Source organism: Patella vulgata, chromosome 3, assembly GCF_932274485.2.
Source record: "Patella vulgata chromosome 3, xgPatVulg1.2, whole genome shotgun sequence".
Classification (NCBI taxonomy): domain Eukaryota; kingdom Metazoa; phylum Mollusca; class Gastropoda; family Patellidae; genus Patella; species Patella vulgata.
In genome coordinates this window covers 70433089-70451168 of record NC_065881.2, presented here as the reverse complement: position 1 = coordinate 70451168, position 18080 = coordinate 70433089, and the positions used below count along the sequence as shown (strand labels likewise).

General features: G+C 36.0%; 1 protein-coding gene across 3 annotated transcripts in view; it reads right to left on the bottom strand.

Moving 5' to 3' along the window:
• Positions 1-18080, bottom strand: part of LOC126815338 (short transient receptor potential channel 7) — a 74452-nt gene that overhangs the window by 34634 nt on the left and 21738 nt on the right. For 2 of the 3 annotated variants that reach the window (XM_050540920.2, XM_050540921.2), the window contains exons 2-3: positions 11121-11222; positions 1760-1918 (exon numbers count right to left, since the gene is read on the bottom strand). In XM_050540920.2, the coding sequence (XP_050396877.2) occupies positions 1760-1918; positions 11121-11222 (261 nt within the window). The remainder of the gene's footprint in view (positions 1-1759; positions 1919-11120; positions 11223-18080) is intronic. The other variant, XM_050540922.2, reaches the window with a different exon arrangement.

Below are 18080 nucleotides of genomic sequence, written 5' to 3'. Positions count from 1 at the left end.
TGAGTTAGAGTACCAATTTTTGCTCTAATAAGCCACCACACACCAAATCCAAGAATTTGTTTGGTATCACGTTATGCAAATTCTGATCGTAGTTCCCACTTCCTTCATATATCTATTCCCAGGTCATGGTAGTTATATGGTATTTCAAAGCCGAAAATGCAATTTATAGGTTTTGTAAATTCAGTTCATATGGAATAGAAATTATCGAACGTAAGCAATATAACAATGAAAATACAAGTCCGTTTCAAAACTGAAATTATATATATAATAACTAAATGTTAATGCTATAAATGTCATGGCGAAATAAAAGATACGTTAGCCCCAAATATGGAGGCGCCTAACATGGCTATATGGCAAATCATAAGTGAACAAAGATATGTTGCCATTATTTTACAGAGAATAGTTGTGCTCCAGTCAAGTATCTTCTCGTCCGTTCAGTTCAACCCATACGAAGGAGGGATTTACAGAATACCCATTGTAATTAACATTTGCGAATCAAATAGCATTAGTGTAATTAAACATGCACAGATGTGGCTATTGTTTGGTAAAGGTATTGCATTTAAAAGGATAGACCAATCATAGGGTGCCCCACCATAAATTAATATCTCCAAATATCTCGACAATTACACAACAATATTTATATATATATATATATATGTACCAAGCATTAAATCAGTTTCGCATATATATATAGTCACTAAATAAACGGTCATGTTGTACTTAATAAGCTATGACCATTTAATAGACTGAAAGATGGTTACGAGTGTCGGCCATAATATCCGAGCACCTTTGAGTAAAAAATAGGTTACGTGCCCTTGTTTTGAAATCAGTCTCCCTTAACCAGTCTACCGACCATTCTACGTCTGTTTGACAGGCCGGGATAATCAGGACTAGTTTTTTACGAAACATAACGGAAAGCGGAACAAGACATTGAATTTAGAAACACTCACGTTAGGCAACTCAACAATTGTTTTAATAAAGAACATTGTAAAAGTAAAATGAAACTACTGCTAGTATCATGTTCTTGCCTAACCCTAGTGTTTCAGAGATATTATTAAATTTGTAATAAACCAAAAGATGCCGCTCCTAACGGTACAGTTAATGATAAAACAATATAAAAAATAAAACAAACGTTATTTTCTAACGTTGCTGTAATAACCAAAAAGCTAAATTTTACTGCTATTCAGAATCGTCAACAATAGATTTTTTTACGGCTGTAATAGTTGATAGATGTGTGGAGAATTGCAAGTGCGATGGCTATTTATAGTCTCACAGACTCTAGCGCCGAGTATTATCGTACTGTGTGGTTAGCCAGAAATCACTTCGAGACAAGCCACTGAAGCGTGCACATTCGCCGTGTCAAGTTCAACTTTCTGTAGGGAAAATTTTCGCTGCACGGGGCACCCTACCAATCAGAGTGCTGCAAGCTAATTAAATATGTGCGGTTGGTGTTGATATTCGAACGTAGGCGACTGACTGATACAGAAGGTATATTTCATTAGAAATAAAGTCACAAACGGGGTTACGAAAAGACTCAACATAATTGCCTCTGCTATGACTGAAATTATATTATTATCTTCACAAGTTTCCAATTTCCATTTAATTATTTTCACAAATTTCCATTTAATTATTTTCATAAATTTCCATTTAATTATTTTAATAAATTTCCATCATCATGTAAATATAAATAAGTATTATATGCCTGTACTGTGAATTTTGCAATATTGCTATTTGTGAAGTTCGTTTTAAATCGACCTACCTCCAAATGTTCATTTTTAACAGCAAGTCGGAGAGCTGTCCGCCCGAGTGCATCAATGCAATCTATATTTAAATCGGGGAACTCATTTAACAACCGTTTTACCCCCGGTATGTCACCAAATTCCGCCGCATGGAGAAATTCTTCTTCTGCATCAGCAAACTGGAACAGAAAAGAAAAACGGCAATTTAAACAAAGTAATTGAAAAATAACAGGTATAGATCTCTCAGAGTAAACTCTTTACAACATATAATAAAAACAAATTAAACAAAATGTCAAATCAGATTAAAACAAGGTTGGTATATCACTTAACGAGAACATAACATTTGATAATATTTTTCTTTTGCAATGTGAACGGGAGCGCCATTTCACATTTGGGAAATTCGTTTAAATGATAAACTATGCATTTTGAATTTATATTGGGTTTAATTAGTCCTGCATGAATCTTGAATCACTTATGTATTATGTATTTGCTATTTTGTATTTCACATTGGTTATTGGATCGACGTTTGGGGTCACGGTGACTAAGTGGGTAACCCTGGCTCGCTAGCCCGGAGATTGGGTGTTTGATCTCTGTATTAGCCGAGAAAGTTCATCCAGATGTTCCGGCGAGGTACCCCCTTGTCCGTGATGCAGGACAGAGGGCCTGATAAGGACAGCTGTCTAGTCGTTCGTACGGGACGGGGTCCGTGTACACATAGGCGTGCACGTTAAAGATCCCTTGCCAGTTGGAATTCGATATAAGAGTAGGTCGTAGTGCCGCTGTCCGGGCAAAATTTCCCTCATAGCACACTGTATGGCGTATGTCCGTCTTCATTAGCCCAGTTCGGAGCAGAAAAGTAAGACGTTAAACCCCATTTTATTTCATTGACAACCACCGCCCCCCCCCCCAAAAAAAAAACAACACAGCCTGGGCTATGGCATTAATTGTAAACTGTCGTCTACTATTATATTAATGGAAGCAGACGGTTAACGTATTATATATTTGATATTATTTCCCCCAATATTGTTTACAAGAGTGTGTGGACAGCAGTCTGATTATGATGACAGCACAGATATCTTTCTGAAACCCCAAATCGGGTAATCAGCCAAAAGAATTATGAAAGCGAAAATAGACACGGGAAATTACTAACAGTTCAGAATATTTTTCAATAGCTTCACTGGGGAGTTTTTCGCGATTAAATAATATCTATAAACAAAAACCTTTTGGAAACTGTGTGTACTTTCGTTGTTAAAGTCAGCATTTCAAGGAAAGAAATTTGGGGTATGCGCTACATTTTCTATAAACGCCAAGTCATACTTACTTCCACTGGAATGTTATGACGATTTTTAAATATTTTCCTTACAAACGCCCAATCAGCGTCCATTGATAATGCCATGGATTGATTGATCACAAGATTAGTAACACATTTATCATTTATCTCTCGAATAGCTCTATCCATTGACCGGTAGATTGATTTGATGTGGCTATATATGCGTAAACCGATAAATAAGGACCTTGCATATTTTACGCCACAGTCAATGCCCCTCCACTTGAATTGTCAGTTGAGGAGTAATGTTTGAAACTATATCCTTTTAGAAGCTGCATAACTATATCCTAAACATACATATTGTGTCTATAAGTTTAAGTTAATATAACTCCTGCCTGTAAAAGACAACCACATCACAAATGATAGAGTTACCTTCAAACATGTGATTCCATCACAATACATGTAATAAAGCAAATGTAAGTGATATCAAAGACAATTGTATCAATACGTTCCTTTTTAAATCTTAAAAAAAATTCCCGTTTATATCACCCGTAAAATCCTTTTAAACTGTACAAATCACCCATTCAATTTTAGCGTGAGTATACTGAAACTGAGCATTCTTGTTTTCATCACCTTAAAATCCTGATTAAATGTACAAATCAATCATTGCATGTTAACGCCCACCGAAGATTTCTGTGTTTCTCATAATAATATAATAACCGTGTATTTAACTACATTTGACTAAACGAAAATCATTACTGCTGAATATACATACATGTCTAAGTAGAAATCTTCTGATGTTTAGAGTAAATTATCATTAAAATTCAGACGCATACCACGTGAGTATGAAATACTACCCGTGTCTGATCTGGAGAATACACGAACATTTAATTATAATTCAAACGGTTTTAAAAGTTCAATACCGGGTTTAAAGTGGTAGTGAGTCTATTCAAGTAGGAATATGTTTTTGCCATCTATGTCCTATCAATTGATTATGCAAATTAAGTTAATCGTTACTTGCAATATTCGAAAATGTCCCGTTATTTAATTCCAAATTAGCACACTTACTGTACTTAATGTTCTTTTGTTTTCCAGTTAATTTAAATATAATAGACTTTAAAATGGTTGAGTCTAAGATATATGGAAGTTTGCAGATGTTACAATGGGGTTTAACATCCTACAGTTCTGCTCCAACTGGGCTAATGAAGACGGACATACGGCATACAGCGTGCTATGAGGTGAAATTGTGCGCTAAGGTCTACTCATATATCGAATTCAAACTGCAAGGGGATTTTAAATGTGCACGCTAACGTGTGTACTGGACCTCAGCGTTTCGTCCCACCCGACCCTCGGTGCTGCACCACTGACAAGGAGGAGCCACGTCGAAAAATCCCGATGAACTTTCTTGGCCAACGCAGGGATCGAACACGGGACCTTTTGCTTAACGAGCCAACGTCTTACTCACTGAAACACCGCGGCCCCCATAATTATATGTAGGTTTTCAGGTGAGCGTATTACAGTATGTTTTAACAATGCAAAACTAGATGCGGTTGTAATAATATTGCTAGAATTTTTGCTATTGAAATAAGATGGCTTTATATTTCATTAATTAATATCTTTGGCAAGTTAGTAATTTCAAACATATTCACATATATAGTGTGCACTAAATGAACTTAAATTGACAGTTGACATATAAAAAAGAGCTCTTTATCGAAAACATATGTCAATTATTTCCAACCAGAATTACACGTGAGTGGAATTATTCTAATTGCATCATTTGATTTAAAGTAACCAATCATTTTGTTAATTACACAAGTTCAGGGCCATGATCACGCGTTATTGTGCATGATATTCATTTACCTTTAAAAGAAACCGGGGAACCCTGTAAGTCAGACTTGCATTAGATTCCAGAGATCGAGGGTACATCTGAGTTCCTAGACAGCCGAGAGGCTGGATAGGATGGAGAAGTGGTTTTAGCTATATAGTATTGTAATTTGTGCTATGCTTGTATACCTGTATTCAGTTATATGCTATATGAAATGTAGAAGCGAAATATTGCATTGTTATTCCTGTTAAGACAAACGTCTTAAGAAAACCATTAAGAAGTAAATACACAACGTGAAGCAGAAGTAAAGACAGCTAGAGACAAATTCTAGACGATCACAAGGCTACAGAAATATGTAGTAAGGAAAGATGCATGGGTCGTACGTTGGATGTAGCGACCGGTTTCCGACATATTCCCGCTCTCCACGTCAGACAGAAGGCTCATGGTGCTATACGGTTTCAAAAACAATATTGCGACTTTAAACGATCGTATAATAATATTTTACCTAATATTGATGGCAGTGAATTAACAGAACAAAATATTTCGATCTCTTTCACAACCATTACATATGTCAGGAGTTTGTGTCACGATTTATATTTATATTTGAATTATAAATATATTATATTTGCTGTGACATGTTACATATAAGATTCACATATAAGACCAAGGAAATTAGATACAAATTTAATATCTCTTTCATTACAGGTCAAACATATATCAGGCGTTTGTGTCACGATTCATATTGCCGTTGATATTAAAAATTATATTTGAATTATAAATATATTATATTTGTTGTTTGACATGGCACATATAAGATCAAGGAAACTAGATACAAATTTGCTTTACTGGAGCTTCCGCGAAGCATTGGCGATGTCTCGCAGAAGTATCAAGGAACCTTTGTCGATATTTGAATCGGAGATACCTCGGGGAAAGAATATTTCGCGGAAGCTCCCCAAACATCCCCAGAACTTGCCCGGGGATCTGGAATACTCCAGGGATGCCCGGGCCCGTTTCCCAATAAACATCGGGAACACATTGGGAAAAAATTTCAATCAATGCAAAGATTACAGTTTCCCCGAGGCTTCCGTGTGCTTCCTCATGGTTCGCAACGCCCCCGACCTCACCCGAGGCTCATCAATTTCGGTAGTACATCGCCGAGGCAAAAATGACCAGTGGAACCTAGGTATAAATTCCGCCGATATGCCATCACGCAAGAGACTTAGATCTCGCACAGCAAGAATATTCACACGATGATGTTGATTATCTGCCAAGGTACCTCGGAGCTCTTCCGATTATTGTGAGCCATCACGGATGATTTACGGCAATTGCTCGGGGGAGATTCACAGAAGCTTTGTGACCATAGCCGAAGCATCAGTAAATGTTCCTTGGACCATCCCCGATGCCTATAAGAGATACATATGTACTTTGGCTTTGGGGGGGGGGGGTATTTGCATCCTATCAGGAATAATAAAGTCGGTGACTTCAGCATCAACAAGAATTTCCATGATGAATTTTTTAAGCAATTTAGCTTTTTACATAGCTTTTGATTTTTCTTCATCTTAAATACGTTTTTCTCCAGTTCACCTTTAAACGCGCGCCCGCTGTTAATATACACTGACTGTTTTTGTTGTACTTATATTTGATCGATGATATTTTATTATTTATATTGAAACAGTAAAGTTAATAAAATCGGCACATTATATTTCACAACAGATTCAAAGAGATTATGATTAGGTTCGTAAAATCAACTTACACTTTGTTTACTATATCGATTTCATCTCTGTATGTTCACAAACCGTAAATAGATTAGTTCTATTATCTTTATTTACAAACACATTAATTTGTACTTCTATTAATTGATATCCTTTTGATAATTTAATAACGACATCGCACAGAACATTGGCGGTATGTTGAATGCCATGTTATATTAATCTGTTCATAAAATCCTCAGTCTATGGCATAAAACATTGATATTATGTTATGCCTCTCTATATATCGTGATATAATGACGGCAGAATTACCATTACTATATCGTCTAAAACACATACATTTGGTGTTGGGAAAACGAGTGTAAAAATTTAATGGACACAAGAATCACCAAAAGCACCAAATCGAAGACATAAAAGGGGGATGTGCATGAAAATTGTTTTATTTTACACATTATGCACCAAAGCCACGCACCTCTTATTGAAACTATCTGATAATTTGACCCTCTAATTTCATGTCTCATGCTCGTAAGCACTTTTTATTTTTCCGATAACAGTATTATATCAGCGGAGATGATCTTAGATCTATAGAAGATCCATTAAAAAAGGGTGAATTGTGTTTGTAAATATTTAATTTAGACATCCAGTATTATGTCAGTGGAGATGATCTTAGATCTAAAAAAGATCCATTAATAAAGGGTGAATTGTGTTTGTAAATATTTAAGTTAGACATCCAAGGCGTGGGATACCCGTACACAGCAGCCTTGTCTCAACTGCAGCTTATCCGAAATGAAAACGTTGATGTTGAGTAAATCTGATAAGGATCTGGGATCCTTGGAGAAATCTAAATCCCATGGTTCAACCTCTTATGACCCCATTGCTTCCTACCAATCTTGAAAAAAAGAAATCTATTCAAACCGATAGCTTCTGTCTTGTTCACAAGGTTTTCGGCAAAGGAGGATGACTTAGTGTTGGAAGGCTGTAGATTATGAATATCGATGTCGAATTTGAAAAAGATCCTTAAATTACAATATGCGTCCACATTAACGTGCGTATCAAACTCTGGATTTTATCGAGCTGACAAGCATTGCCAACAGTGTGGAGACGATTTGGTAAAAAGTGGCATAACTCTTAAAAATACTTATCAGATTTTGACGAAAAGAAATATGGTCCTCGTCTTATAATACAATCTTCCTTACATATTTTCAGAAAATCTGATAAAAACTCTGGACTCTATTGCGCTGATATGCATTACAAGGGGTGTGGATAGGTTTCGGCAAAAAAGGGGGATCTCCGATTTTAACGAAAAGAAATAGAGATCTCCATCCTATCATAATACAAGCGCCCTGAATGTTCCGGAAGCATCTGATGAAAAATCTGGGCCCTTATTCACGAATACTTAAACTAAGATACAATCGAAATTTTAAGAAATACTGCAATTTGATTGGCTGACCAGTAAAATCAATTTGCATATATCCAATGAAGTTGCAGTATTTCTTAAAATTTCGGTTGTAATTTAGTTTAAGTTTTCGTGAATAAGGACCCAGGCCTCTATAGCACTTACAAGCATTGCCCGCAGTGTTGACAGGTTTCGACAAAAAAGGGCATAACATGTGGGCGTATAAAAATCGTTCATAATAACCAATGGTTACAACAGTGATGTGCTCTGGAATGTTTTTCGAAAACTAGTAATAATCAACTCTCTATGTCATCGGATGGCTTATATAATTAGTGGATAAGACGATGTCCATCATAATGCGTTAAAAGCTTACATAACTGGCCATGTCGATTTGTTTGGCGAAATGAAGGACAACACGCCGGAAAAAAGTCCGACAATAGAGTTATACACATATTTCTATTCTTATATATCAAAAGTCTTATTTGGATTTAATTGCAACCGCTGTCCGGAACTCGATGAAAGTAGCCATTCTTATAACTTCGCTCAGAATATAAAATATTTTGACTGAAATTTTCAACATATGTATTTTTGAACAATTATAGCAAGAACGATTAGCTCTTTTTTCTAAATGTCTCATATAATGCCTCTTTTACCAAGGTATCGACTAGGGTGTTTAGAAAATGATAATCACTAGAGAACAATGAGGAAATCAGTTGAATAAATAATTGAAATGATTCATGTTCGCATGTTCATTGAAATATTTAACAATGTAATCATTATCTTGCGACATTCTTCAGTGTATCTGTAATGTCTGCAGTTTACATGTTTGATCGACCCCTATAGTGTGTGTAAAAAGTTTAAAAATAATTTATTTAAAGAGTCTGCTGTATGAAAGCAATATTGAAAACGCCGTAAGCATGATATATAATTTGTTATCTCTTCATCCTCTGATATTTTGAGCTTGGTGTACACCGATACAAATCTAATACGTTATAAAGATGGATGGATAATAGTGTTAGCTTTGTCTTAGAAATAGATATTAATTAAAGTCCCAACTTGTTTAATTTGTATCAACTTACATCAACGTCAAGATATTACATAGCCCACATTTTTGGTTTTAATCTTCCACCTTACTTACTAGATAACACCGCCCTCCCTCTATTTGTGTTTAATTGAAATCATGAAATTGTTTTTGTTGTTCTCTTTCACATGTTGGAAGTTCGGCCCACAAGATATTCAGCTAAAGTTATGGTCATTTAAAGTTTACACTGGTTTCTATTAGATTCGCATCGCCATTCACATCTCTGGTACATAAAGCACTAATAATTCTGCTAGCGATTTCGTGCAAGCCAAAATCCTTTTCGTGGAGGATTATTGTCGCTTTAGTATATGCTTAATTTACAAACACAACAATCTCAACATTAAGTTAGTAATATTTGTTATACTTTTGGGATTTATGTGAAACGTCTGCTTTCGTGTGTCGTTAGAGTATTAACATTATAACTGAGATAACTTTAAAGGGCTAAATGGTTATTCTTTAGCCAGGTCAGTCGACGGTTTAACCTCGTTCATCAATGCGCTCCATTACAAATGGTGCTGGCGAGCGTAATGACATGGGATTTAACTCCCTACTTCTCTGCTAGGACTGGGCTAATGAAGTCGGGCGTACGTCAGTCAGTGTGCTATAAGGAAAATTCTGCCCAGATAGCGGCACTATAACCTACTGTTATATCAAGTTCTAACTAACAATACGGGACCTTCGGTTTTTCGTCCCATCAGAATGATTAGACACTGCAAATCCAGAGGAATCCCCTGGTTAGCGAGCCAGCGTCATACTCACTCAAAGGCTGCCATAAACGGTTTATGTAGAAATTGGGAAATTACTCAAAGCCCAAGCTGCTCACTGTCTGTACGATGATATGTTGACAGTAAAACAAACTAATAAATTATAAGAGCCACAGCGGACAGGATATCAAATATTTATATAGGTTATTATTCAAATGCCCTTGATTATAAATATTAATAAAAACATAATATACATGTTTCATAACATATATACAATAACGAGTTATCATTTAGTGTAGAGAAATATTTTGGGTTACTAAAAATGTATTTAGTTAAAGATGTATTATGTAAGATTTAGAAAAGGGGATAGTCAGTTTAAAAATAGATAAAGAAAAATGAATATATTGAAAGTTTCTGTTACATTACTTTATTCTGAGTGTTTGAAGTTTTGAAGAGAAATAGCCTATTGGCAAGTGCCAATGCCATGATAGTAAACGGATCCCTGATTGTCAGTCCCTTGATTTAGTGACGTCGAGTTGATATTAACGATAAACTATGGTGATTTAATCCATTCAATATCTCAACCACCCGATGCTCTAGAGAGATGATTATGGGCTTGTCGTGTGAATAAAGTTCTAAATAATAATTTATATAATATATGAAGCCAGAAATGCACCTATAAGCAACAGAGAGAGAGAGAGGGGGGGGGGGTAACGTCCACTCGACACAAACCAGGTCATTTCGGGACTAACACATGGTTGAATTTTATTTCAATAATTCGCTTGCGCGTAGGCGTCTTTAGCAGTGGGAGGAAACCGGAGGACCGGAGAAAACCCACGGGGTTGGAATCGAAATTCCGCCAGTTGACTCAATGTCAGACCTTATAATACAGGGAGCTCGTGCTAACAATTCGGCCATCCAACCCCCCTATAAGATTCAGACAGGAAATGAAATTAAACGGGGTTGAACGCCCTACGTTTCTATACCAACCGGGCTAATGAAGACAGCCATATGCCATGCAGTGTGATATGAAAGAAGTTTGGACGAGAAAGTGGTGCTACGATCTTCTCTTATTTCGAATTTCGGCTGTCGAGGTTTTTTCATGAGCAGGACCTCAGCTGTTTGTCCCACCAGAACTGTCTCTGATTATCTAGAAGTGATATTCCTAAATACTACCATGGCTCGCCGTTGTACTCAAAGCAGATACTTATTTCCAATGTAACAGTAATAGGTATTTGAATAATCCAGGTCTAAAAGTTGCCATCAGAGACATGGGATAAGAGAATGTAGTTATGGTGAGAGACAATAGGAAATTGCCATGGGAATTTAAATGTTCATCACTGAAACGTTACAATGTACTCTACTAACTGAAATAAGTTTAGTAAAAAAAAACTCCTACCGTTTTCAGTGACTCCTGACTGGCATTTGACATAAAGCTGTAGCGATGGGATCCATTTCGTCTTCTCCAAACTTTGTTCCTTCCACTCATCGGCATATCTACCTTTATACGAGAAATTACACCAAATAAATTACTGCCTTTAGCTGTTCTGGTGCGACTAACACCTGCATTTGTCCGTTTTTTATCCATTATGCGCTGTTATGTACTTCTAATATATATTGGACTACGATAATGTATAGAGGCACTAATAGTCTTAACAATGTAAACAATATTGTTGAGTAATCATCCTATATTAACACTTGCATTGCTCACAGATATTGTCGTTTTGATGTATTCCTATCTAGTCCATTAGGACAACTAGAAAGTGCTACTCAATTTGTCGATATTCCACGCGGACAGTGTTGTATGATTTATTTTTTACTTTCAATCGCCTTTGCTCTTTGATCAAAGTATATGACACAGGAAGTCACTGAATCGCCGTATAGAGAGAGATACTGACACATCAAAATGCCTATACTTTTAAAACATTTGTAAAAATCTGTAACACCATTAAATCCAAGCGATGAACCACTTTAAATAGAAGTTAAATAAGTTTAAACACAATTAGCCAACATTTCCTAGCTTAACAAAAACAATCTAAGTATCGGATGCATTAAGACCCAGACCATGATAGATCCGTTGTGTTTAGCTGAAGGAATGAGTGCTTTTAATAGCCAGCTATTCACTAAGCCTATGTTTTTCTGGGTTTCTTTTGTTCACGCCCTAAAGATCAATAAATACTAATGAGCTATGGAACTTATCTAACCTATAGTTTGTATTAGATTAAAGGTAATAAGTCAGTACCACCTGTCAACATTAGTCTATGACAGATTATTTACTTTATTAATTGATCTTTGCGTCTTTAAGGCAAAGACCTGGAATTTCTAATTACAAGCGGTGGGGTGGGGTTGCCATATGGCCTAACGCCCAGAGTTTAGATCATATGGCGTGGTGTCAACCAAAATGACCTAGTTTGTGTTGACTCGACGGTTTCCTCCTGCTGATAAAGACCCATTCTTACAAACTAATTATTGAAATGAAATTGTACAATATCATGTTAGTACCGAAATGACCCAGTTTGTGGCGAGTGCAACCCATTTCTATGGAAAATAGTGTCGGTACTGGTCCGAAGTGGTAGTTCAGTGCAAGGTGGTTTGATTTCGCTCACTCGGGCCAGTCGATGGAATAGCCAATTAGTACACTAGTTCGGGACCATTGGAAGAGTGATATATACATTGAGTCCCTACATTTTACTCAATAAACGGTGTTATCTTTTTAAAAAAAAAAACAAGGCAAAAAGAAATGATCGAGACAAATCCCAATTAAATCACTCTGTCCGACTTAGCCCCGCTTTCCATGTACGCCTTTTACCTACGAAAAGGTCAGTCTAATGTAATGGGACATTCTCCATGTACGCGTTTCCTCGAGCGAGAATACGTGCGCTTAAAAGGGCAACTTTTTGTAGCTTTTATTCTCGAATTGCATGTTGAAAATGTAGATCTTTTTGACTTGATGTGTGTTAATGTTATTCAAAAAGCCGGCGATTGAAAAAAAAACAATGTCGGCATCCACACTGTAAAGAGAAATCCTCGCGTATGACGTCATGTACATATGATTTAACTTTTTAAATATTTTTTGGGCGATTATCAGTACACATGCAAAACACCTACTTTGGAAATGGGCCTTCTTGACTCCCGTCACTACATTTAACTAAGTATCGATAGAGGGGTATGGATTTCGCGGCTTTAGCTTCTCTCATAGTCATTGTTGCTACTTATATTTTAGGAGAAACGGCTAAGCTAGTTGAGTTCCGCCTGCCACTGGATCTTTTACGCACACTTCTTATTTGTACACAGTTTATTTATGTCTGGGGGGTTGGATGGCCGAATGGTTAGCACGTGCGCGCTGTATCATAAGGCCTGTCATTGAGTCAACTGACGTGGTTTCGAATCCCCGGTTGTACGTGACAAGGAGTAGGGTCGCCTGTCCAACCTCGTGGGTTTTCTCCGGGTCCTCCGGTTTCCTCCCACTGCTAAAGACCCCTACGCGCAAGCGAATTATTGAAATAAAATTAAACCATATGTTAGTCCCGAAATGACCTAGTTTGTGTCGAGTGGACGTTAAACCCCATTTCTCTCTCTCTCTCTCTCTCTCTCTCTCTCTCTCTCTCTCTTATTTATGTCTCCTTATATCAGCTGCGTCTCCTACAACTGAAAATCACGTGGAAGTCGAAACCTGGGCAGATCCAACGAATCTTAAAAATTTAAGAGGTATAGACGAACACGACGCATTATTTGTAGAAACATTCTACTTTTGTAATTCACCACAACTGCACCATGCAATCAACAAAATTAGCCCAATTTTTTCCAAGAAATACTTTTTTAACTCTTAACCATCATGAACTACTGTAATCACCAACCAACTCTTTGATTACCCAAATGGATTTTATTTATTTTTATTATCAAGAATGTAATCCTGATTTAATTATACCATAAATAAGACAATACAGTTGATTACCCTTATGGATTTTATTTATTTTTATTATCAAGGATGTAATCCTGATTTAATTATACCATAAATAAGACAATAAAGTTGATTACACTCATGGATTTTGTTTATTTTTATTATCAAGGATGTAATCCTGATTTAATTATACCATAAATAAGATAATAAAGTCTCGCCCTTTCTATTATAATTAAATACAGATCTCCTTTAAAAAATATTTATACATGCAATTAAAATTTGTTGTTTTTTTTCTTTTTGTCATATAGGCAAGAAAAGTTATCTACGGGATCATATACCATAACAAAGCAATATATTTTTAATCTTTTATAAAACGAAAGAGTTCTAATATTATATTCTTTTGTACTTACAGCTGAATACAACCGGAGTGCCGGCACCACAACGTCTTGTGAAACAGTAAGAAAATCCATTGTGGATGTTAAATTACTGATTATTATTTCAATGATTAAACTACCTTTGTTGACCGTTGACAATTGGTGAATAAATAAATTTGAAAAAAAAAATACTTCCAGTTAATTTGACTTCTTCCTCAAGATGTACATAAACATATAAGATATATAAGACTGTTTGTTTACAAATCAAGTTAAGGCTTCGCCAATTTGAATATTAGTTTTTCGAGGAAAACCTATTAAAATATTGATTCCTATATTAATAAGAACAATATATGTATATACTTGCGCTTACCAAAATCCTTTAGTTCCAAATTTTAAAATTAAAGAACAAGGGATTTCGCTCACACGTGGCGATATATACTGATCTCAAAGCATTAAAATAATGGCTTTGGCCTTAAAGGTTTATGTCGCTATGCAATGAAAAGGACACTCAGGACCAATCATACAGTGTAGTATGATAATTGACTGAAACCATTTCGCGTATTGATTACGCTATATTCATAAAAATATAAACACATTTTCCTATATGAAAAGCACAATACTGGGATAAACTCATAACACATTACTTAGCTGTGACAATATGTAAGCACTGACTGTAACCGAATTCTCGTAAATTATTCAAAAAATATTCATTAAAAGCGAGAGTACAATTAGCAAGAGAATAGGTTAATCAACAATACACTTCTAGTGGTCATGTCCGAAGCATTAAATATAATAAAAACGCGCTTTTCTATGCCGTACCAATTCCTAACCCAAGCTTTCGTTAGCCCATACTACATCAAGATCTAACCACGAAATCGCTTCAGCAGCCGGAACAGGGGTCCAGCAATCGAGATAAGCATTGGAGCAAACACTACATTACGCACGACAGATGCCAGTACCCGGGTTCCACACCTTTAGACTATGAAATTCAGCAGCATATAACCTAGCAACAATCCAGTATTGAAACAGAAGTGAATCAGGAGTTTCATTCTGAAACTGACAAGATTACATCATATGCACGCGCCTCTATCGGCCACTATATGTGTAAACAGCTGCATACGTCTTCAACTGCAACTGTCTGTGCAAACAGCTGCATAACTCTTCCGTAGTGAGAAACTTCACCTTATTCCAACACAAATGTGTCTATGTGCGAGTTATACATAGAGTGTAGTCCCAATATTCATATAAGACATACGAGCCACAAATTCGTACATTTTGGGACTAATATATAGCGCAATTCTAATTCAACAACCTGAGGAACCAGAGAAAACCCTCGACGTTGACCTGGCGATTTCACGTACAAGCGGGAAATCAAAACAACAGCACTTGACTCAATGACAGACCTTATGATCTGAAATACACGCCGTAGACCATTGGACCACTCAAACCCCGCTTAACCGAAAGTAAATTCTTGGAAGACATGCCCATGCAGACTGACACTGACAGCCAAATTTAATGTGTTTTAAAACCAAAATTTAGTGACAGTGAACAATGGGTTTTTATTTGTATACTTACGTAATCATGAATATTCTGCTATTTACAAACACATATAATGAGCCATTTTTATTATGATTTTATGATTATTGAAGAAAAACGTTTATATACAATTAATTGTTGACCTGAAGCGGCAATTAATTTTCAAAAACCTCAGTGATATTGTATTATCAAATATAAAACAAGAACGGAAAAAAGCAGTTGTATCAATAACTCTAACATATCAGAATGTTTTTTAATTCATTCTGAACCAAAGAACAATGTTCGTTTAGTGAAATATACATATACAAAATATTATGATACATGCACATGTATTCCTTATGTAAATTAATTTTAGTGAAAAATCGTTATACTTCAGTTTTCAGTGTTTATTTATGTTATGTGTGTATCCAGTTCATGTGCTAAATGCCATTTAGGCAATTTGCTTGTATTAATTATCTAGGTTTAGCTGTACAAGTATGATCATGTATTGTCTGTATCAAATATTGCTAGATTTTTTTAAATGGCATTTAAATCACCTGGTTTAGCTGTAACAGGGATGCCTCTTTGTCATTCAGGTGTACGTCCAGTTACGTTTTGAGTTTTTTTTAGCAAATGTAAGTGCTATTTTTTCAATGGATATAAATGATCAAAGTATTTTACATTAATTTTGCTGTTAGTAACCGACATGTCCAAATTTATATTTGGGTTTCTTGTATGGAATTATTCAATACATTTTAAATGTTTTTACCAGTATGTGCCGAAACGTCTTTTGTTGTTACGGTTGTAGGCTTGTCAAAGTAGACTTCATTATTAATATTGCCTTATATTTTATTTCGTTTCAAAATTCCTTTTTGTTTCAAAATTTCAATCCACCAAACTCATAGGAAATCTGAATTAAACACCACATTGCCATTGTAATATGTTTACACTTGACAGTGCCACCGTGTTTTATCATAAGTTTATGATGTTCACATTAATTATTTAAGTATGTTGATGTTTTTATGAAGTACTAAATACTGTACGATATGTGATCATAAGTATATAGATCACATACATAATAATGCTTTTACTGAAATTAATTCTTCATTAATGTTATTTTTTCTAGGTTAATGGTCATTTCCTTGAATTAAACTAGGGCTGTATAGACACTAGGGGAGGTTAAAAAGGTGGGACTCATAAAATGAGATTTGGGAGGTAACCTCGGGCAAAAAGAAGGGAATTCACACTGAACTATTACGTTTCTTTCTACCAGGAAAAATATGACAATAAACGTCACTGTATAATCTTTAAGTGGCATTTAGCGATTGGAAAACACATTAATAGAACACAATTTTTATGGGAAACAATCACTGGTTTATTCTAAAAGAACTGTGCGACTCTCAACAGATAACCAAAGATCTTTCCTACCAGTTAAAACCTAACCACCCACGTCCTCCATACGCCCGAGCCACTATCAAAACGCATAAGAACCCAATTAAGGCTAGATTATTAGTTTGTTCTAGGGACTCTGTTTTTTACAATGTTGCCAAACACCTATCTAAGCTTCTCGCCCACTTAGGAACATCCTCTACCTCCTTCATCCAAGACTCTGGTAGATTTTGCAGGATAATAAGAGAAATAAGCCGCCCTGGAAGAACAGTGTCATACGATGTAGTAGATCTTTTCACCAATGTACCTCGTCAAGAAGCTATTGAAGCTCTCCGCTCCAGAATCAACGACCTCGAAGTCCCCCTGGAAACAAAATTATCCACAGATAGCATCCTTGAATTGACCACCATGTGCCTTGATTCCACATACTTTACCTGGGGAGATGACCTTTACAAGCAAGTCAGGGGCTTACCGATGGGCAGCCCCCTTTCACCTTTAATTTCTGAAATTTTTATGACTCAATTTGAAGAACGTGCCCTTAGTACCTCACCCGTTACTCCTATTACATGGCTGCGCAAGGTTGATGATACTTTTGTGGTTCTGGATGAAAATGATGAACCAATGTCTCTTTTAGATCACCTCAATAAACAGCACCCCAGTATCAAATTCACCATTGAGACCGAGATAGATGACACTCTACCATTTTTAGATGTACAAGTTGTTAAGGTAAATAATCAATTAAAAACCAAAATATATCGAAAACCAACTCACACTGATCAGTACATTAATTTCAACTCAAGCCACCCCCACTACATCAAAAAAGCTCTGATATCCACCCTAGCACGAAGAGCCATTAGCATTTGTGAACCTGAATACCTGCAGGGAGAATTGGAACATCTACGCCATGTATTTTGCAACTTGAACCATTACCCTCCATCACTAGTCAATAAGCAAATTAATGAAATATCCAAAAACATCAACAGAAGTCAACAAAAAACACCAAAAGAGATGATTAGAGTAACCTTGCCATTTCACGGCAACCTAACATATCAAGTGAGTAATTTACTTAAGAAGTACAACATCGACACTACTTTCTCTGTTCCCACAACCTTGAAACAGATACTTAAAGCTAATGGCAAACAAAAACCAACCCTACCTGTTCAGCCTAAAGGAGTTGTAT